A 24,017-nucleotide genomic window follows, 5' to 3' on the forward strand; every position below is an offset into this window, starting at 1 on the left:
GGAGCCTTGTTCATTATTTACACTTTGAAGGACAGGAAAGCTTAGGAAACGTGTGCGTGTCTGATGATTGTTCTGTGCCCGTGTTCCCAACTATTAGGGCATTTGTTTTCAAACCAAAGGTAGACCTGTTGAAGTTGAAACACTTTGGAAGCAAATGCTCCTAGGTGGGTTTTAGCCATTAGCATTTTAAACGGCTTCTCACGTTGCACTGTTGCATCATGGAAGAGAGCACACGCACAACCGTGATTTACTGCGCGCAGAAATGGCATGGCAGACTTGACAAGAGACCCAACCATGGCCTTGGGCCACAGACGGTGTGAACAGGTAGAGCAAGACGCCAGAACGAGAACAAAACACAGCAGTCACAGACAAGACTCCTGCAGGCTGCTGGTGTGTGACTGAAGCCGTCACTCGAATGAGCTCAAACTTAGCAGCCCTAGAGACCTATTCTGGGGCAAACATTCAGCGAAATGTGAGCTCTGTGAACTTGTAGTGAGTGAGTTTGTTTTGTTACCAACAAAAATAAAATAAAAAACCTTGTGTTTTCTTATTTGAGGGGTTTCGGCATCTTCGGCTGAGAATGTATTTCGGTCCATCATTAGATTTGATGGATGGAGACACTGACACTGTCATCGGCAGTCTCCTCAATTGCTGCTTAAAGGACCTACACCATGAATTTTCACTTTTTCTATTTTAAAACCTTTTTTTGGGGTCCCACTGGCACCTTCTATCCTCACAAAGTCCTATTTCTGACCGTTGTGTCTTTCTCTGGTTTTGGGCAGACAGAGATGAAAAGCTTTCCACGGGTTCTCAGAACAGTGCTGTTCTGAGAGTTGACGAGAGTGACGTCACTCTCGTTTCCCGTTTTTTTTTTTCAGAGTAAAAAAAAAAAAAAATATCAAAAAAATTTTTTTCAAAACTTTTTTTTTTTTAAATGCAATGCAGAGTAAAAAAAATCAATTTTTTTTTTCAAAACTTTTTTTTTCAAAACTTTTTTTCAAAAAACTTTTTTTTCAAAAAACTTTTTTTCAAAAACTTTTTTTTTCAAAAAACTTTTTTTTTTTCAAAAAACGTTTTCTTTTTCAAAAAACTTTTTTTTCTGGAAAAACCCCACTAGATGCGCCCCTGAGCAAACAGAGGCCGTTTTGGTATTGCAGCTGGAGAGCCTCATTATAGTAGAGCTAGAACAAACAAAAAGAATGGTCAGAGTGTTTTTTGAGGGTTAAAACCTGTCTAAGACTCAATTTTGAGCATATATTTATACAAAAAATATAGTTTTAAAAGCATGGTGTCGGCCCTTTAAGAGATTTTTCGTTATCTTTCGTACCTTTATCATAGCTGTCTTTATTACTTTATTTTCTTGTTACAGTCAGGCAGGCATCTCCATGTTCTATTTTTTAGTTAGTTCATAAATTAATGCCCTATTTGATCATACTTCAGCGTCAGACGTACAACAAGCTTGAAAGTGTGATGCGACTAGCTGCTTGTCTATCTGCTACTTGTGCTGTTTTTGAGCGCTGCTAACCGCTCCTACATCAGGTTTTGTCTGTATGTATGCATGTCCCACACTTGCATACATAGTCCCACACACAGCCGGGACCCACCCCTTTTACTGAACGCTTTGGTTCCCATGGCGATGCGTCTATGGAACAGACATTTTAGGCGCAACGTGGAAAGCGAGCTTCTGGCGTAGTACAGCTGCTACGGCGGCAGGTTGATCTATCGAGCGCTGATCATTTCCGGTTGCTGTTGTCATCTGCCGTAGCCGTACAAAGCTTAAATAGGTATTGCAGTTGTTGGCACAGCCTCTGTGGAACATAGTCACACTCAACATTTCGCTGCTTGTGTATGAGCAAGTGATAAATAAACCCTCCTTGATTCTCTTGATGTTTGTCCTGTCACAATTATTGCATCCATGATACATTTTGAGCTTGTAGATCGGCCATATCCACTATCAATGTTCTTTTTAAGTATAAAGTTGTCAAATATGTCAGTCATTGTTATGTGTCATATCTGCCATGTGCAACTGCAAAGCCGAAAAGCCTAAAAACAGAAATGTAATTGTCAACGACAAATGCAATTAAATCGTTAATCGCAATTATTTGAGCGACAATTCATCTGCATGTAAAATGTCATAATCGTGACAGCCCTAGTCGCTGCTTGTGTCGGTATGCAGCAAGTGATAAATAAACCCTCCTTGATTCTCTCGATGTTTGAATGACATTCCCTTGTGTCCCTGGCAGGTTGTGTGGCCTCACACCCCCTCCTCCCACCATGACGTCTGCCAGCTGAGATGGAGGAGAGCTTCCCGCAGCAGCACCACCCGGCTCCCCCTCTTCTCCTCCTGCCCGCTCCTTCATCCGTCCTCCTCCCCTAATGCCTCCGCCCTTCCGTCCTTGAATCCTGGTTCCTCGGAAGGAGGAGGAATCGGGGCTCTTCAATAAGGCCGCCGTGACGAGGGCCACTTGTGAGCTGAAAGGAGGCGCGCGAGGCCACAGTTGAGCTCTTGAGCCGAAAGGAGGTTGCGTAAGGCCACTGTTGAGCTCAGAAAGGAGGCACGCGTCGGCAGCAGGAGGAGGTGGTAATTGGCAGAAAGTAGGTGCATAGCCTGGGATCCCATCACTTTTCAGGGTTTGATCCGGTCGGGAGCGGAAACCACTCTACGTCATGTTGTAGTCCTCAAAGGACTACAATTTGTCCGGAATAATAATAATTCCCCTGCGCGCAAGGACATACTTTTAGGGCCTACTTAATAAACTACTTGATGCAGCGTAGTTTTGCTTTTGGAAAATGTGTCTGTTTGGTATATGCATCTTTTAGTCCAACTCGTAGCCACTGGCCAGACTACACTAGGCTACTCGAGCATTTTAATAGGGAATAGGGAATGCGACGCCGCTTCTTCTGTTTGGATCTAACGGCCCGTTGTAAAAGAATACCAGGCTTTCCCCCGAGAAAGCCTGGTGACGAGAGGTTAGTAGGTGCATAAGGTAGGGATGGGACCATATGAAAGTGTCACGCCACGATTGTTGTGACCAAAATACTTGCGATTGACGACATTATCGCAATAAGCAAAATATGCCTAATGCTTTTAAAATGTTGCTTTTATTAACCACTTGAACCCCTGCATCCATATTCTGGGAGGGAACATTTGCCAAAAAATAGCAGATCTACAAGCTCCCAACACGTCGTGTTGCGACTCGTTGTGAGCTTGTAGATCGGCCAATTTTTTGGCAAAGAGATTTAGTAGAGTGAAAATAAAAAGACTGCCGGTATATCAAGTATGTTTACAGGTGTGTTTTACCAATTGTAGAGGGTTTAAGTGGACCAAAGGTGAACTGATCCCAGCATATAACAGAGGATAATTTCACCATATATTAACACAGGGGTCTTCAACAGGGGGTCTGCGACCCCTAGGGGGTCCGCGGAGGCACTGCAGGGGATCCGTGAAATTATTGCTTAAAAAAAAAAAAGATTTCAAAAAAGTTTTTTTTTTTTTTTTCATTTTTCACATTTATGTTAAAAAATAAATCATGATTCTATCCATTTTGAATAGCTTGAATACATGATTACTATGCAATTGACAGATTGTTGATATTATTGACATTGATTCTCAGTTAATAAGTAGTATATTTAGAAATGGTAGTGGTACGGCCCACCCTGCTCGCTGTAACTTGTACATGTTTAAAATAACAAATATGTCGTAGCCCCCACCCCCCCCCACCCTACGATATGTCGTAGCCCCCACCCCCCCACCCTACGAGGTGGTAGGGGGTCCCTGCTCCATCTCTCCATCCGTTTGGGGGTCCCCGGCCTGAAAACGTTGAAGACCCCTGTATTAACATATATAGTGAGTGTTTTCTATCACGATAATAACAGGGTTCCCACCGTCATGAAATTCCTGGAAATATTTTGAAATTAGAAAAATATTTTTCCAGTACTGGAAAAGTTTTGGAATTTATCAAGCAAATAGCTATGCATTGTCTTTGGTTATTGATTTTGTTAATACCTCTGAAATGACAAATTAAATATGGGCCAAATTGTCAAATATTAGAGGCAGAAATTGTGAAAATAGCCGATCTACATGCTCACAACGCCTCGCAACGCGAGGCGTTGTGAGCATGTAGATCTGTTATTTTCACAATAGAACCGTGTTATACAAAATTCCTCAACTCTTAGTGCTCGCCAGGGTGCCGGGTCCCCAGTTAAAACATGATTATTTCGGGGGTCACGGCCTAAAAAGGTTGAGAACCACTCGCATACACTAGCTGTCTTTGTGCATTGCGCATATGAGTAAGCGACCTGTTATTGAGCTGAATTATTGTTATATAGTCCTGGAAATGGGTTAAATATTCTGGAAAAGTTTGGGAAAAGTTTGGGAAATTAATTGGTAAAAATGTGTGGGAACCTTGTAATAACGATTATCATCCTATCCCTAGCACAAGGACTCTGAGCTGAACGCAGGCGGTGCAGAGCTGAAAGGAGGATGGGGTCCGACGGGGACACGGCGTCGGAGGGAAGCGGCGTGCGTCTCAAGCAGGAGATCTCTCTGCTGCACGGCGTCTGTCTCATCGTGGGGAACATGATCGGCTCGGGGATCTTCGTCTCGCCCAAGGTAGCGTGCAGCTGCAGTGGTCCTCAAGGTTTTCTCACGCCAAGGAACCCTTACATAGATGTGTGTTTGGAGTTGGACGCGCACCCCCATCTGAAAAGACTTTTGATTTATAGATTTAAAATCATAATTATTCAAAATCTTACACACTTTCGATATTTTTCAAACATTTTCAGCAGCTGTACAAGCTCGCTGTGAGCTTGGCAGGAATAGAATAGAGGGTATGCGTGCGACATCATCATCATACCCGGAAGTTATACGGGAACACCTACGGAGTGGCAAAAAAATACTTCTACCACTTTTTGTGGTCACATGTTCAGATACTGGATTCTGATTGGCTTAAAACAGTGGTAAATCAGTCAACAACCTTGAGTTGGCTCATTGACCCCGCCCACTGAAACAATTAATGATTGTAACTAAATAACCTTGCAAGTTACAACTGTGTTTTCTTTCATTTATATGGTAGAAGTGGTAGAAAAGCAATTTACCATTCGAGGGTCGTGGGTTGTTTGGCACTCTGCTTCGCCTCATGCCACAACCCTGAAACAGTGGTAAATCAGCCAACAACCCACTCCCTCTCATGGTAAATGGCTTACTTTCTGGCCTTGACAGCCCATACGTCCAAACAGAAAAGTCCTATCTGATTGCATTAAACAACATTAAACTTTGCCACTCGATTTGCTATTAATTTTATGCATGTGCATACCCTCTATTGTGGGTTTAGACTGGCACTGGACCCCCACCACCACCATAACAGTTAAGGTCCCCCGTAATAGAGATTTGAACTGGGGCTATTGCAAATATATGGACACTTATTTATACTGTACAACACATACATATCATGTCACATACTGATAAAAAAAAAAAAAAACACAAATTCCACTAATACTTAGAATTCTGGCTCCTTCGTCCTCCAGCATGGCGGTGTTAACGGTGAAATTGGTGACCTGCCGAAATATGTGACCAGTGGGAGTTATTACTGTATGTAGAATCCACAATTTGGACACGTATTGGCAGGTCACTTTCACTGTAACAGTGCCATGCTGGAGGACATATTTGGATTGTAATTTGACTCTAGGGACCTTACTCCATATTTCCTCTGACCTCTGACACAGTGACGGTGGTTCAGGGTGCAGTAGACATGAATGTACACACATGGGAAGATGCAATGCAGATAGACCATGCAAACAAGACTAAATGGATAACTGCTGACATGTATTACCGTCAGTCTCTGCACTTCTAAAGTTTTAGCATTTCAATGCTTTTGGCTAGTGTTTCAACTCGCAAATGAATGCTCTACTAGTACATTTGTTTGACACTCTTGTATGATAAAGTAGTCTACTTTGGACATAAATGAGGTTTCCACCTGACAGTAACGATTTATAGAAAGCTCTCTCTCTCTCTCTCCCTTCCTCCTTCTCCCTCCAGGGGGTGCTGTTTCACACGGGCTCGTTCGGCTTGTCTCTGGTGGTGTGGGCGATCGGCGGGGTTTTCTCCGTGTTGGGTGCACTTTGCTACGCCGAACTGGGAACCACCATCCGCAAGTCTGGCGCCTCCTACGCCTACATCCTGGAGACCTTTGGAGGATTCTTAGCTTTTATTCGGTAGGTGGACATTTTATTTTATTTATAATATAAATATTGGCCATGGTTTCAGCCTGATACAACCCCCTTGACTTTCATTATAAAACCATAGTAGCCCTATTCTCTGAGGGTGCCATAATAGCTGGACATTCAACAAAAGTAGGCGAACAGAATAGCAGATCTACAAGCTCAAAGCGTGTCGCCTTGTGACTCGTTGTGAGCTTGTGGGTCGGCTATTTTCACTGTTTGACATGTTAAGGCAGGGGTGACCAGTACTGTAGATCACAAAGGCTGTGAAGGTACTGTAGACCACATGACATGCCTTTAAAAGAATCTAATATTTTTTTGGCATCACCACTTGAATTAAGGTGACATGAGTGATTGACAACAAGAAGGGCCTGTCATCTCACTTCACGGCTTCTATAGTAGACAGACCCACAATGTAATACTTTGTTTTCAAGAGTGTTGGATACAAACGTATCATTACAAAGTTCTATAAAAAAAACGTTCCCCTCCTCTATTTCCCATTCCAAGTGTGTTACTCTAAAACCCCTCAGGCTTATTTTAGGCTTAAGTATTTTTGGGTGGGTACTGTAGATCTTGTTGAGCTGGTTTAAAAGCAGTTCTCAAGACGTGTGGGCACCCCTGGTTTAAGGGGTTGAAAATATGGAAATGTATAAAACATGAAAGAAATACTTTCTTTTGCCTACTGGCACCATGCACAAGAAACGTGGCGCTGATCGGTCCAGAAAGAGATTAGAGAGATTAGCTCCGTACAAACACACAGCCGCACGTGTACAGACCCTCTTTTAGAAGGCAAGCCTCCTACAAAAAGCTTTGTTTCTGCTTTAGGGGGTTATAAGGGGATAGAGAGGGAAATCATCCGTCATACACATTTGTTTTCCCAGCTTGATTCTACACAGGTGATAACACTTATCTAGAGCTCTGCGTCGCAGCCATAAATCATTGTAAACAAACTGGAGCTTTAGCGCGCTTCTGCAGGTAAGCTGCAGAGCCTGTTGCAAGTACATGAAAGCGGAGGGAATTTCAGAGAACTCAATACTTAACCGAGGATGTCATGAGTGGTAGAACATGAGGCTTGTGGTTTTTAATATGGAGGTTAAATCTAGTGGAGTGGTTAAACTATGAGTCGCTGCAGTTTTTCCTTTTTCTCCTTTCTGCATATAGTGTTTGTTTGTTGATGAAACATATTATTGTGTACACTTTTTATGCTATGTTGATGAATTGAATATTGAAACACAATGGATTTTTTTTGTGTTCTCCTTTTAGCCTTAATGACTTGACCACTGTAGTCCTACAACGTGGTTTTTACATTTCCTACTAATTCAAGGGATATTTCACAAAAAATATAACATTTAAAAAAATGTGTAGTGGAAAAATCATGGCCCTCTCACACATATTATTATTAGGACTTGCCTGGTTAATAAACCAGACCGAACACAACACCACCCCCTGGCGGTAGTGGTGTTGTAGTACGGTCTGGCACCGATTGATTGAGATTTTATTTCCTCAACCAGCTTCAAGGGTTGGCCAATCAGGGTTGTATGCTTGGGGCACGTGGTTTCTGTAGGCTTGGGGCACGTGGTTTGGGGCAATGACGTAGAAATGAAAGCTCTTCCTGAAATCCCAGACTCTCTTCCCAAAACGAAGTTTGTGATAGAGGCTGGCAACGCCAGGCAATTAGGCATTAGGACATTCTAATGATTTTCCATTACATTTTTAGTTATTATTTTTTAAATATTTAATTTGAAAAAAATATAAGTGAAGTATTCAATCAATCAAATACCAACGGCTCCATCCGTAGGTCATTTGATTCCAATACCTTCAGGCCAGGTTTTCCAACCTCCAGACTTGCGATGGATTATATTTGTTGTCGGATGCGGATCTGTGAGCGATCCAAATGCTGACAAAAACAGAATGCCATCTCCTAGGGGTGTAATCGCTATCAAAATGTATCGTTACACCCCTACCATCTCCTCTTAAAGAGGTGGTGCCATGATTTCCCCCCCCCCCCCCCCCCCCCTCTAAAACATGATTATCAGGTATTATGATTATACTAGGAGGAAGATTTTTTCCAAAAAAGTATACAGAAAGAGTTAAAATTGGGTTTTTATGTTGCCACACCCCCAGTTCATTAAGTATGCATGGATGTCATGGTGGGTGGTGACCCAGCTGAAGTTAGCCACACCCCACAGTGTTGGGTGAATGGTAATTAGGGGAGGAGTTGATTCTGTGATGTAAAAGTATCTGTGTTTTTTAACTGACACTTTTGACCACAAAGTGGCAGCCTCCAAGAGAAAACAAACAAATACCAAGAGAATACATAATTGCTCTTAAAAACCATACCAGGGGGTCCAATTATGTACTTTCAACCTCCTAGACACATGAAAAACAGAAAAAGTACAAAACTATGGCACCACCTCTTTAAGCAGGTGCTTGACGATGCAGCTTGTATTGTCAATGCACTGAAAACTAACGCAAATAGTTTCCAGTCCACATACTCAAAGTATTGTGCAATGAAAGGGTCTCTGAGCAATGAGCATAACCGGCTGTCTTACCACACTGAAGGTGGCTATATCTGGATCTCCATGCATCATATTAAATCACCTTTTTGAACTCGGGGAGAACAAGTCCGGGAATTCCTCCCAGACTGAAACGACCCTTTTTGGCACAGAAATGTACTGATAACAAATGGCTGGCACAGCTGGCATATTTAGCCGATATCTTTGTACGGAATGTGCGCCTCAATGCTCTTTAAATCTGGGACTAGAAGGTCAGTGCACAGACCTGTTTCCGTCTCACAGATGAAACCGAGAGATGGATTAACCCATTTAGGCCTAGGATTATTGAATGCTTTAACCAGTGGAAAAATAGCAGATATACAAGCTCACAGCGCGGCACCGAGTGCCGCGCTGCGAGCTTGTAGATCTGCTATTTTTGTAAAAAAAGTCGTGAAAATGTGTGCAAATCTTTGAATATTATGTATTTTCAAAGCGAACGTTTGTAACTCAAAGTTTGCTTCCGGGTGGTCCCTGGAACTAAATATTTTGAGATGGGGGTCCGTAGCCAAATAAATATCATGTTGGTGGTCCTTCACATGAAAAAGTTTGAGAACCACTGACATAGTAGTCTCTCAAGAACAGACTGACTGAGCTCCATTTAAGTGAAAGGGACCTTTTCTTTGACGATGGCTATAGCCAGATTGCTGACATAGAAACATAGGTTTTTCCAAAAACCTTAAGAAGGATTCAAAAGACACTTATAGAATCAGGTCAAAATTCAAATTTTCATGATTTTTCAAAAATAGCAGATCTACAAGCTCGCAGCGCGGCACCGCGCTGTGAGCTTGTATATCTGCTGTTTTTCAATAGTTAAAGCATAAAATAATGATACACAAAATGTGTACCCGTTCTGAATGGGTTAAGAAACTGGGGTTGTGGCACTCCAGGATAATCAGGGGAGATTTGGGGGTACAGTATATGCATCTATTTATAATCTACTGATGAGCAGTAAGCCCAGCCCGGTCTGTTGCTGTCCCTGGTGCTGTAATGCAGTAGTTCTCAACCTGTGGGTCGGGACCCCTAGGGGGGTCGCCAAATTATTTTGGGGAATCCCCAGATGATTAACTTAAAGGTGTATTCAGTGATAATGAAAGTGGCCGGGGCTCATCTTGTCCCTTACTGGCCTTACAGCGTGGAAATGTTTCGTTTTTTTATAGATTTTTTACACCATTATAATGTTCTCGTTTTGATCATTAGACCCAAAAGGCCTACTTCTCCAGCTTCAGGATATGTACAGTATGATACTGATTTACTACGAGACTGTGGCATTTTACGAGTTCAGTAGTTTACAGTCTAGGCATTTAGCAGACGTGGAGCGACTGTGGTTCTCAAAACTTTTATTTTGACCATCATAACTAAACATCATAACATAACTACGGACATACTCAACCCTGATTGGTCGAGGACTGGCTGGCCACCTCTGAAAATCGAATCTAGCTATGCTCGTAACACGGGTCATGGTGGAGGTCCTTATATGGTCAGCACACATTCTAGTGAGGAGAATGAATGGAAAATGTACCAATTATATTTTTATTTGAATGAAATACACTGAATATACTTTTAATGTGAAACATTGTTTTCTCACTCAACAGTAAACAAACCAACAAAGTTTAAGTGTATAGAGGGTATCTGCACATTTCTAAAGTGACAATTTAAGGGCGTTTTAATACCTCTAAAATGGCAATTTTAACATTGCAGAAATAGCCGATCTACATGCTCACAACTGAGCATGTAGATCAGCCATTTTCACAATTTCTGCCTCTAATATTTAATATCTAATAATAATAATATATTCCAAACTGTCCTTCATGTCCAAAATCTTAGAAAAACTAATCTCCTCACAGCTGCTCACACACCTCTCCACCCACAACCTTTTAGAAAAATTTCAATCTGGTTTTAGAGCACTCCATAGTACGGACACAGCCTTGGTCAAGGTCACCAGCGACCTGCTTATGGCACTCGACAACGGGGATGCTGCAATACTGGTCCTCCTGGACTTAAGTGCGGCCTTTGATACCGTCGACCACGTCACTCTGCTGAGTCGACTGGAGTCATGGGTAGGTCTTAGTGGCACTGCTCTCCAACTTATGAAGTCCTATCTGACATCAAGAACAGTATGTGTCGAAATTGGAAATGCCACCTCCTCCTCTGTCACCCTTAACCACGGTGTTCCACAAGGATCAATTCTGGGCCCCCTACTTTTCTCTATCTATATGCTTCCTTTAGGTCAAATCATGCGCAAACACAACATCCATTTTCATTGCTATGCAGATGATACCCAACTATACCTACCACTCAATACTTCAAACCCCAACTGCCTATCCTCCCTAAAAGCCTGCTTAACCGACCTGCAAAATTGGATGTCTGCCAATTTCCTGCAACTCAACACAAATAAATCAGAAATCCTCCTGTTCGGCCCCCTTACTTCCAGATCCCAACTCCACAACTCTCTCGGTACACTGTCAACTAATGTCACACCGGTAGCAAAGAATCTCGGAATACTACTCGACTCTGACCTCCGCCTCGAAGCACAGGTAAAATCAGTTGTCCGTACCTGCTTTTTCCACATCAGAAACATTTACAGAATCCGGTCTGCCCTCTCCACTCCCAACCTTCACATAGTCACTAACGCCCTAATTTCATCGCGTCTGGATTTTTGTAACGCCCTCTATTCGGGTATCAGTAAGGGCGCCATTCACCGCCTGCAGCTAGTGCAGAATGCCGCGGCCAGGCTAATTACTGGGACAAGGAGGCATGAACACATAACCCCAGCACTGGCCGCACTGCACTGGCTACCCGTTATCTATAGGATAGATTTTAAAATTTTATTATTAACTTTTAAAGCCTTAAATGGCCTGGCACCTCAATATCTGTCTGAACTGGTGCAACCCTATGTGCCTGTCCGTCAACTGAGGTCCTCCAACCTAGCACTCCTAGAGGTTCCAAATTCAAACATGGTGACCAAAGGGGACAGGGCATTTGCCGTCAGGGCCCCGACCCTATGGAACTGCCTTCCAGTGGAACTCAGGCTTTCTGGCTCCATAGCCATATTTAAATCTAATTTAAAGACGTACTTTTATAGGAAAGCCTTTTTAACCCCATAACTGACCCGTTTGTGTTACTGCTTTTTTGTGTTTTTACTCTATTTTTGTTTTTACTGTAATTTTATGAAATATGTTTCACTATTTTTATCATATTGTTAAGCACTTTGAAACACTGTTTAAAAAGGTGCTATATAAATAAAGTTTATTATTATTATTATTATTATTATTATCTCTCTCACGCCAGCCGGGACGCCTGATGGAGGGGAAAGGAACTGGTTGGAATAACGTGTTCCTTCCACGCGCTACGTCCAAACCAGGGAAATCCCCACTGTCAGGTGAAAAGAAGCAACTTGGACTCCTCATGCTTATGCACTGAAGGAAGCATGAGGTCAGTCCGTTGTCTCCCCAGGCACGGCAGAGGGAGAGCAGAGCCCAGGATTACATAGGCAATTGGCACTGAGTGAAAATGGGTTACAAAATCCTGGTATAAAAATTAAGAAAAAAAAAAAAAAAGGAATACATCATGGGTTTGTTTGTTTGGGTTGCCCTTAGTTTTTTTTTTTAAATGTTTTATTATTATTTTTTTACTATGTTTCTATGTCAGTGGTTTTCAATTTTTTTTCATGTCAAGGACCCCCAAAATTATATGTACTAGCCCTTACCCGTTCAAAGATATGAGCTCCAAAATGATGTGCAGTGTGTGGGTTATGGGATGTGCACTGTGCATACAGTATATGAGGGATGGAAAGTAACTTTAACTGGTGCTTGCATGATAATATGTAGGAGCATCAATGTAAGAAATACCCGTTTCGTTTAATGGCTACCCCCCCCCCCAGCCCGCCCGCCCACCCGCCTGCGCACACACCCGCCTGCCTACACACACACACACACACACACACACACACACACACACACACACACACACACACACACACACACACACAGAGAGAGCTGGTTAAACATGTTGCCTCATGCTAGATGCAGAATAGATGTGCCTCAAGCTAGATGCAGAATAGATAGTAGATACACCATAAAAATGCTAATATACAGTATATGATTTGTGAAAGTGACAAACGGGCTTCACAGTTATGTTAGGTGTGTTCATATGCTAATGGTGATGCGATTTCAGATCAATTGCTCCAGCCACTGAGGAGAAATGCTGTTTCAGACAGACAGACACTCACTCACTCAGACATTCGCAAAATTATAGTATAGATTTGGCCACGGACCCCATCTCAAAATATGTTGTTCCAGGGACCCGCCAGAAGCAAAACTCAAGCTACAAAATGTTCGCTTTAAAAATACATTTATTAAAAGATTTGCACACATTTTCATGACTTTAAAAAAAAAATAGCAGATCTACAAGCTTGCAGCGCGGCACTCGGTATATATTGCATTGCCCTATATGAGGACCCAAACTCCAAGCAACACGATATACAAAGACACGGAGAGTCTCTAGAGATGCGCGGATAGCGGTTTTAGCCGCGGTGGACCGCGGTGATCCGCGGTGCAGTCGGATTTGGATCAATCAAATATAATAGCGCGGATAGCGGTTTTAGCCGCGGTGGACCGCGGTGATCCGCGGTCCACCGGATTTGGATCAATCAAATATAATTATTAATTAATTTCGGATATCCGCGGATGAAATAATGCAGGAAATAAATTATGGCCTAATATATCTATCAATAAAAAGCGAAATCTAGGTATGCTTGTGTCTGTGTTAGTGTGTGTTATTTTGTATAATTTGTAAAGTAACCATCATTTTTCATGAGGCAATTATGTGCAGTCCACGATAAAACTAAACAGCTGTGTCCACTTAAACGGCATCACGGCATGCATCGTCGCACTCTTTACCTCTGGTCGCGCTGCAAAAGTGAATCTCTCTCAGCTCCATAGTCCATATTGTAAAGTACTGTACAGTAGGTAAGTTAAACTTCCCACTAAGTTGTGTTTGTTCCTCTCTCTTTCGCTCTCTCCCTCGCTCTCTCTCTCTCTCGTGTGTCTGACTCTGTCTGTCTGCCTGCATGTCTGTCTGCATCGACGCGCAGCACCGACTCCAAAAAAAAAAGAAAGAAAAAAAGACGAACGGAGACATTCCGTAGGCTAGATCAATGCATTTCTGTGATCGCACAACTAACAGGGAATAGCCTACCAGAAAATAATATTAGCCTAATAATAAGGGTAATAATAATAATAATACTTTTGAAGTTGCGGATGAGGATGGTGCGGATTTATAAATTGGATGATATAATTAATGCGGTTGGATAATGGGCGGATAATGAATTTGCGCGGATGGATTCGGATGGCCTCAAAAGCCTATCCGCGCATCACTAACGGAGACGCATGGCAGTGCCCTAATGCAGTGTTTCTCAACCACTGTGCCTGGGGACCTTTGGTGAGCCCCTGAGAAGGGTCAAGTGTGCCCCTTGAAACTGCTTGAAAGCCAGTATTGTATATCATTTTAAAAACGATTTAAACGAGTGAAAACAGCCGATCTACAAGCATATCTGCTATTTTTCAACAGTTAAATCATTAAATAATTCTAGGCCTAAATGGGTTAAACTGTGGGTTTTGTTGTGTGTTTTGCTCTCAGGTTGTGGACATCGTTGATGATCGTGGAGCCAGCCTGCCAGGCGGTCATCGCCCTGACCTTCTCCCAGTACCTGATCCAGCCCTTCTACCCTACATGCCACGCCCCCTACGATGCCGTCCGCCTCATCGCCGCGCTCATCATCTGTAAGCCTTCCCCTCGCGTCCTACCACTGAAATAGTTTGGCGTGGTTCACCGTGGTATTCAAGTCATCACGCTGCACTTTCAAGGGCATTTCCTGATTCAAAACAATAGGCTCTATGCCAAGGGTCTTCAGCATTTTCAGGCCAAGGACCCCTTAACTGAGAGAGAGATGAAGCAGGGACCCCTTCTACATATTGACTTGTATAAATGCGTTATGCAGATTTTCATCGACTTGTTTGACAGTACTGTCATCGGTCCATGTTGGATTTGTGTTAATGTTTGTTCAGACATTTAGCCACTTCGATCGTCAATAGGTAGTAAACTTGACCTTTCACTCTGTAGTCGGTCTGCTATTTTTTGACCTCTACACCAAACCTCTTTGCTGAAAATAGCCGATCTACAAGCTCTCAACGCCTTGCAAATCATCAAGAGTAGTACAACCAACCCTCTTCTCTTTCTTCCGGCGTCCGTACAAATTGAGTGCACAACTTTTTGGCTGTTGGCAATAACAACAGCCCAAGATTGCTCAAGATTTCTTCCTATTTTTGGAAACGGAAGGAAGAAGAAGAAGATCGTATCACAGCTGGTTGGCGGCTTGGCGAGCGCTGGCACAAGGCTTCCACCAGCTTTTCTGCAAATTGTAATGATTGGCACAAGCCTCCCTCTCTGCCCCTACAGTATGGCCCTTTGTGCATCGGAGAGGAAGCTCTTGCATAATACAAGAGCCTACACACACACACAAGGATGTTATTGTCACCACGCTTGATCATGACTCTCGCGTGACGAGCTGGATGGCACGTACTGTACTGTACTGTAGCGCTGTCCTGGTGTCCGCCTCCTCTTGATCGCTCATCAGATTGTCCTCCTGTGATTTGGTACTTGTCGTGCCCAGAGATCATTAGGGCAGTGTTTCTCAACCTTTTTCCTGCATGGGCACACTTTTAATGTCCCAAGAATCCATGGGCACACCAACATAATACAGGGGTATAAATATCGTCACTGTCGGGAAGAAACCTTGTATCTCCAAGTTTGAAAATGTGTACGTTTCTTCGCAAAGTAAAGCCCTGCTTCATCATACAAGGCTGTCGCACAACAGTAGTGAAAACGGCAGATCTACAAGCACACAACGCCTCGCACCGCGAGGCGTTGTGTGCTTGTAGATCAGCTGTTTTCACTAGTTTAAATCGTTTTTATCTGGTGTAAACCAGATCATTAACTAGTTCACAGCCAAATCGCCTTCCATCGCCATTTTGAGGAGGGTGAGGCAGCCAGATCGCCAAACGTCGCCTTGGGGATCATTTTCTGATCATTTTGGTATTTTTTTGAAATTTTTTGAGCTATAAATGACCTTTCTAGCTTAATTTTAGTCTAAAGTTACATATTCGAAGGAAGTGACATCATCGATGACGTAACCCGGAAGTCGTTCGGCCATAACATAGAATGGGCCTTTTTACAGCATTGAATGTTGACGTTTTTCTTATCAAACTTTACCATTTTTAGACCGATTTTCATTCGGAAAAAAATGGCTGGACTGACAGATTGGTCACTCAAGAGCAAAAACGAGTGTAAATGGCGTGCGCACGACGTTCGGATCGTGTTTTATAGCTCCCGTTCGGCGGACCGGGAGACATAATGGCCGCCAATGGGCGCCGCCATTATGGGTCTACTGCTGTCCACTCGCTAGTCCAGACTCTAGGAGATTATCGTTGGGCACACTCTAGTGGATAGTACTAGTACTACATTCTACAACAATATGATCCCTGTTGGGTTAGATTAAAGCTAACTTGGAAATTAATAAAATTCCTGGCAGTATAGGCGCACAAGCCTATTGTAAATGGCTGGGAGAGAGTTTTTAAAGAGATCATTTTCTGCCGAGACATTCAGGCGACCTAGGCGACCTATTTGCCGATTGGCTGTCCAATGTCACATGGTAACGAGCTAGTTTCATGATTGGAAGCGGCCCTCCAAACGATGGGATGGGGGGTACTGCATTAGGGCCAATAGCAGGGGACTATCCCGCTCCTCTAGGCTATGGAATCCTAGACTGGTGTAATGAAATATTTTGTCCAGCAGGGAGCACCATTCCTTCACACTTCACAGGTCAGGCCCTAGAACTCTATGGTCAGGCCCTGTGGTCACACATTTCTGGACACCAATATCTGTGTAACATCCATGCATTTATACAACTGCGAGTCTGCCGCTGCGTGCTTGATTTGGCTGTACACGCTGACTTGTTCATCAGGAAACATGCTCCCTCGTCGATTGGATTTTACAAAACAGACCCGCGTCGTCACATTGAATCCTGTTTAAGAAGAGCTTAAAACACAACTTTCTAATGTTACATTGATGACGTGAGGAACGCTAAAGTCGTCTTGGTTACATAGTAGGCTATGCGAAAATAACAAAGCTCAGAGTCGCAAATTCAATGATCGCTGCATCAGCACACACAAAACACGGGCGTGAGAGAAGTAAATGAATGAAATGGACATCACGTTTAGCCGATTCAACGATTCCAAAAGTCATACGATTGGAAGTTATTGCTACATGCGGCTACATGCGTCTCATGCTGGTTTTGTTAGGCAATAGCCAGGGTCCAGGGAGTGCACAGAATTTTAGAGAGGCATGGGCTGACATTTCTAAAAGGGCCTTTTCATACGGATAAAAGTTAAGGGCTCAAGCCCCTTTTGCTGTATGTGCGCACGTGCCTGGCGACCAGCGCGTCACATTACAGACTTATCATTTCAATCCGTTTCTTTGCAAAAACACATTTCTTTTAGAAAACATTTGTATTCTTGTTTCTCCCAGTGTTTTTAATGTGTAAATATAGCACTTTATTATGGGGAAAAACGTGTGTAGGCCTATTTTCCTTTTTTAAATCGCTAAAATAGCGCATTTTTGAACACATTTCCTTAACGGTTAATTAACTGATAAGGCCTGACGGTTATCGGTTAAGAAAAAATCTCCATTTGGCCATCCCTAGACATATAGCCTACAGTAAGTTAGAATATTATGAAATATACATGAGAAAGAACACCAACACTAACTTCAACACACCAATACACCAGATTTTAAATTGACTGTGTGTCGATTCTTGTTAAAATGATAAATACAATACTGGCTTTCAAGCAGTTTCAAGGGGCACACTTGACCCTTCTCAGGGGCTCACCAAAGGTCCCCAGGCACAGTGGTTGAGAAACACTGCATTAGGGCACTGCCATGCGTCTCCGTGTCTTTGTATCTCGTGTTGCTTGGAGTTTGGGTCCTCATATTGGACCCAAAACGCAATATATAATTTTCCTTTCCTGATAGCTTTGAAAAAGATTCCTGCAACCGATTAAGACCTGAGGCCGATTCTACGAATGTCTTACACTGTAGTTCTCAAACGTTTTAGTGCCAACGACCACCCAAAATTATATGTATTTGGCCGCGTGGAAATCTTCAATCAGGATGGCAGATGGCTGCTAGCTAGAACTCTGTCGGGGTGGAAACCTCAGACGTCCAAAACGATTACTTTTCATGATTCTAATTTTAAACAATTGCAAACGTAGCAAATCTACAAGCTCCAAACATGTCGCTTTGAGCCGCGTTTGGAGCTTGCAGATCTGCTACTTTTGATGCTTTTGTGTGACGCTGTAGCAATAGCATGTTCAATTCGAAATAAATACACTGCCTGACAGAAACGTTATATTAAAGTCTATTAGAAACCCTGTGACGGCCTTATAGGAAAAGTTGTCCTCCCCTATTGGTCTTTGGAAAAGATAATGTCTTGTCCAAACATGCTGTATATAATCGCTATCAGGGGAAACCAGATAAAATCTGTCCAAAACCGTTAAGAGATTAAAAAAATGAATACTGTAGGTCACAGCAAAAAAAAGAAGACGAACAAGCTAATACAAGTGTTTTGAGCTTGCAGATCAGCTATGTTCGCTGCTTTTGCATGACCCTGTCATATAGCGAAGTATTATAGAGGACACTCATTCATGAAAATGCAATTCAAAAGATTAAATGCCCATCTGCCTGACAGCGACAGTATACTAATCTATAGGTCTACTTGGTTTATTGTCTTCCAATGGAAGAGCACAGACAGCAGCTGAGTATGTACACTACGTCATATTTATCTTAAGCAACTAAATTCTAGGGGACGGAAGTTCCGAGCTGAGCATGCTCTACTGTCATTGGAAGAAGAACAGTCTGTAGACCAGGGGTCTTCAACAGGGGGTTCAGGACCCCTAGGCGGTCCTCAGAGTTGCTACAGGGGGTCCTCCGAATCTTCCAATCCTTTTTATATTAACAACTTGAACCCTAGTGTCCATATTCTGAGAACTGTAGCAAAAGATTGCAGATCTACAAGCTCACAACGCCTCACAGCACGAGGCGTTGTGAGCTTGTAGATCGGCTATTTTCGGCAGGTTTGGTCTAGAGGGGGAAAAAGAGCAGACTAAGTACAGAGTAAAAGGCCAATTTATTAGGTAATGACGGCTCAAGTGGTTAAATATCTGAAAACACAAATTGACATGAATGCCAATGTATGAATGAATGCACCATTGTAAAGCGCTTTGAGCGCTATAAAAATGCAATTCATTATTATTATTAAATACACTGATGATCGTGCTGTCAAACAATGAAACTATATGGAATCTATGAAAAGGTTGAGGGGGTCCCTGCTTCATCTCTCAACTCAGGGGTCCTTGGCCTGAAAACGTTGAAGACCCCTGCTGTAGACTGTCCATACTCACAATCTGATGGCCTTATCACGCCTGTTTATTTGTATTTTAAAATTCAAAGAAAAGGTACCTTGTGAGTGGTTGTGTGTGGACTATAGACTTCTCTTAAGCAATCAGTTAGTTGGAGGTGGACATGTTCTATGTTCTACAGGACTGTGTGAAGTGTGAGCTTCTGTCAAACACCTGTTGTGTCAATGTTGACACTGTGGGAAGAGGCCAATGTTCACATTCACAAGCTATACGCTATAAATGTCAGCCGTATGTGAGCAGCATGCTCACATAGGTGTGTGTGTGTGTGTGTGTGTGTGTGTGTGTGTGTGTGTGTGTGTGTGTGTGTGTGTGTGTGTGTGTGTGTGTGTGTGTGTGTGTGTGTGTGTGTGTGTGTGTGTGTGTGTGTGTGTGTGTGTGTGTGTGTGTGTGTGTGTGTGTGTGTGTGTGTGTGGCTTTTATGGCCAAGTTAATAGTTCAGTGCTTCTCAAACGGTGTTGTGAGAGTCGATATACTTTGTAGTGGTACAGAGGCAATAATTATTTATTATTCCAACTAGGGGTGGGCGATATGGTGATAATTATCGTTGACACGATACAATGTCTCCACGATATGCCTTTTCAGAGGTATCGTATACTGTATATCGTGATACAATTGAGGGAGCCGTGTAAAAAATCCTGCTTAATCGTAAATACAGAGATTCATTGAAGAATTCAATTCAAACCTGCATTTTGGTCTAAATCAGTAGTTCTCAAACTTTAAAATGACAAGGTCCATTTGGTTTCATTTGTATACTGTCAGAGTTACATACTTGTAAAGTTGAATTTAGACCTCCCAAAAGGAACCCAGAGAGTCTAGTTTTTGTCAAGTAACTTGAAACATAACCGTAAAAAAACAACGTGAAAAAGAATCGTGATAAAATCGTGTATCGTGAAAATATCGTGATATTGTATTTTTCCATATCGCCCACCCCTAATTCCAAGCTGGCATCCCTGTTTTGGGCATGTTGTCATGGGCAAAAGGTTTACATTAAAATGTTTGCCTGTAACTGCCTTCTAAAATTGGGGAAAGGGGCCTATTTCGTACCCCAAAAAAACACATGTATCCCGATCGCAACTTCCATTCAATGCCAACCACAAATTCCAAAAGTTGCTCGGTATGTCATAGAAATGCGACACTGATCTACTAGTAAGACGCCTAATCTTTTCCTGTCTATTCGTTGATCTATAACCCATTTAGAACGGGTACACATTATTGTGTATCATTGTTTTAACTATTGAAAAATAGCAGATATACAAGCTCACAGCGCGGCACCGAGTGCCGCGCTGCGAGCTTGTAGATCTGCTATTTTTGAAAAATCGTGAAAATTCGAATTTTGACCCGATTCTATAAGTGTCTTTTGAATCCTTCCAAGGCTTTTTGGAAAATGTTTCTGTCAGCAATCTGGCTAGCCATCGTCAAAGAAAAGGTCCTTTTCACTTAACTGGAGCTCAGTTAGTCTGTTGATTGACTACTATGTCAGTGGTTCTCAAACTTTTTCATGTGAAGGACCCCCAAAATGTATTTGGCCATGGACCCGCGTCTCAAAATATTTAGTTCCAGGGACCACCCAGAAGCAAAATTTGAGTTACAAACGTTCGCTTAAAAAATACATATATTCAAAGATTTGCACACATTTTCACGACTTTTTCAAAAATAGCAGATCTACAAGCTCGCAGCCGCGCTGCGAGCTTGTAGATCTGCTATTTTTCAATAGCTAAAGCATTCAATAACTCTAGGCCTAATAATAGATAGATACCTTTATTATCCCAAGGGGGAAATTCAGTATAATACAATAATAATAATACAAATAAAAACATCACTTGATTATTCGTTTAACCTACATGAGCAACATGAGGAGGTTATTATTGGTTCTAAATGTTAGTGCAGATTTATTTTTGGTTAATTGCTCATAGTATATGTTGTAAAATAATTTCCATTGTTGTGGCAGCACAGCAGTGGAAACACATCCCAGAGAGGGTAATAGAGGGATTACAAACCATGCCCTCATAATTAGCTCTGTGCCTGTGGGGTAAGGGGAGCGGCAACACGCTAACTCCCAGCAACCTCCCAGTACACTATATTTATAGACTCTCTTAACCCATTTAGGCCTAGAATTATTGAATGCTTTAACCAGTGAAAAATAGCAGATATACAAGCTCACAGCGCGGCACCGAGTGCCGCGCTGCAAGCTTGTAGATCTGCTATTTTTTTTAAAGTCGTGAAAATGTGTGCAAATCTTTGACTATATGTATTTTCAAAGCGAACGTTTGTAACTCAAATTTTGCTTCTGGGTGGTCCCTGGAACTAAATATTTTGAGATGGGTGTCCGTGGCCAAATAAATATCATTTTGGGGGTCCTTCACATGAAAAGGTTTGAGAACCACTGACATAGTAGTCTCTCAAGAACAGACTAACTGAGCTCCAGTTAAAGTGAAAAGGACCTTTTCTTTGACGATGGCTGGCCAGATTGCTGACATAGAAACGTATGTTTTTCAAAAAAATCTTAGAAGGATTCAAAAGACACTTATAGAATCGGGTCAAAATTCAAATTGTCATGATTTTTCAAAAATAACAGATCTACAAGCTTGCAGCGCGGCACTTTATCTGTATATCTGCTATTTTTCAATAGTTAAAGCATAAAATAATAATACACAATACTGTGTACCCGTTCTGAATGGGTTAATCATGTTTGATGGCTGGACTGTAAGCGCCGGAGGGTATTTAAATCCATAGGTTACCTTCTTGCCTTTTTATGTACGTGGCGCTTTGCATGTAGCGTGACCTTGACGAAATCCTGCACAAAAACAAGGCGTTTTGCCAACGTGATCCTGTAAAGAACAACAGACTCACTCCCTAGCTTCCGCCGTGGCCTGAAGACGCACCTCTTCAGACTCCACCTAGGCCCATAGCACTTACCATAGCACTCGCCTACCCTTAATGACCATACATGAAAGATAGATAGCATTCTTAGGTTTTTACAACATTTTTACTGATTAGGTGCTTGGTCAAGCAACGTTATTTTTTTCTAGATTCATATTGCAATGCAGTTGAAGTATCGATGTTGATGTATTGAAGCATTACCTGTGTGATTCGAGTTGCGGTTGGTTGTTTTCAATATGTCCTTATATGGGCATTCCCAGATATGGGCTTAATGTTGATGGGCATAAAAGAGATTCTATTAGTGTGGTTGCCCTAACTGTGCATCATCTGGGAATCAGATGTAGATGTCATATATGGATATCAAGGTGATGATCTTGTCATCTCCATATATGGATATCCAGGGTTTGATCTTTGATGAGGTGATGTCGCAATGTCAACAAAATTGAGGGGTTACAGAAGGAAGGACGGACGGACAAGATGTGCCGGTTTTCATAGTTAACTGCGACCTACGGTCGCAATAATAGTGGTAAATGTAATGGTGTAAGATAATATCTCTGTCGGGTGGAAACCTTATATGACCAAAAGGATTCAGGATTCAATTTTTTTACAAAATGGCAAAAGTGAAAAGTGTTAAGATGACTAAATAATTCTACATTGGATTCATTGAAACGCAGGTAATTGTTTCCATTCCCTGCAAAGTAACACTTTTGGACATGGTTTCCATCTGCATGTCCATCCTGGCGCTGCCAGCAGTGTGCTGGTATTACGCGTTTTACTGAGGGAGTTATTAAATTCAGACAGAGTAACGGCCCATCAGGTAAACTGCAGGGAACCCGGCCAAGCTTTTATAGCAGGCACGGCCATCAGCAGAGCTCTCAATGTTCCCCATTTGTCTTCTCAATGTTGTAGAAAGTCTGTTAATTACTCCCCTTTGTCTGGCCGGTTACCTCCATGTTAATCAACTGGATAGTCTCTCTCTCTCTCTCTCTCTCTGTCTCTGTCTCTGTCTCTGTCTCTGTCTCTGTCTCTGTCTCTCTCTCTCTCTCTCTCTCTCTCTCTCTCTCTCTCTCTCTCTCTCTCTCTCTCTCTCTCTCTCTCTCTCTCTCTGTGTATCTCTCTCGCGCTCTCCCTCTCCCCCTCTCCCCCCACCCCATTTGATTGTATAATCACCAGCATCAATTCAGCTGTCTGGCTACTTTCACTGTCAGACATTTTGTCACTGGCAGAAACCTCTTATCTCCAATTAATGCCCTAATTGATCACACGACAGCGTCACACAAAAGCATAAAAAAGCGACTTGTCCATCTGCTGCTGAGACTATTCATTGGAGCAGTTCATGCAGCACACGTGTGCATCCAGGCTAAGATGCATCTAAGATCAGAAGATTTGGCACGAACATCTCGTGCTGAATTATTTATCAGTAGCGCATGGGCCTGTATAGCTGCCTGGATAACCACTTTGCTATAGGGTTTTGTGGTATTTGTGTTGCTCTGTATTGCATAATTCTATTGTTTTCATGTCACAGACCCCTAAATTGGTACCTATTTGGCTGCAAATCCCCAAATTGAAATGAAAATATGTGACAGGGACCACATAATAGATGATTTGTGTACATTTTAAAAAGAATACATTTTTTTACAATTTCTTCTTTTTGAAAACGTTTCAAACCTTGCTGACGCGTTGCCAAATGCACATGTTTTACTTTTGCTTAAATCCATGCATTTTTGCATTGACTTTAAGCTGAAAATGATCCCGGGGTAAAGCACATGTAGCCTTACAGCCTCCCGACTGCAAAGCCGCAAATTGGTCCTATTGTAAATCAATAATGTCA

General features: G+C 42.3%; 1 protein-coding gene across 1 annotated transcript in view; it reads left to right on the top strand.

The window, feature by feature from the left end:
- Positions 1-2,487: 2,487 nt before the first annotated feature.
- LOC308292721 (Y+L amino acid transporter 2) overlaps positions 2,488-24,017 on the top strand; it is a 42,121-nt gene continuing 20,591 nt past the window's right edge. Inside the window, exons 1-4 of the mRNA XM_080735133.1 lie at positions 2,488-2,595; positions 4,437-4,612; positions 6,038-6,213; positions 14,412-14,554. Coding sequence (XP_080591259.1) covers positions 4,484-4,612; positions 6,038-6,213; positions 14,412-14,554 — 448 coding nt within the window. The 5' untranslated portion in view covers positions 2,488-2,595; positions 4,437-4,483. The remainder of the gene's footprint in view (positions 2,596-4,436; positions 4,613-6,037; positions 6,214-14,411; positions 14,555-24,017) is intronic.

This window comes from Nannobrachium achirus (assembly GCF_963921795.1).
Source record: "Nannobrachium achirus genome assembly, chromosome: 10".
Taxonomy (NCBI): domain Eukaryota; kingdom Metazoa; phylum Chordata; class Actinopteri; order Myctophiformes; family Myctophidae; genus Nannobrachium; species Nannobrachium achirus.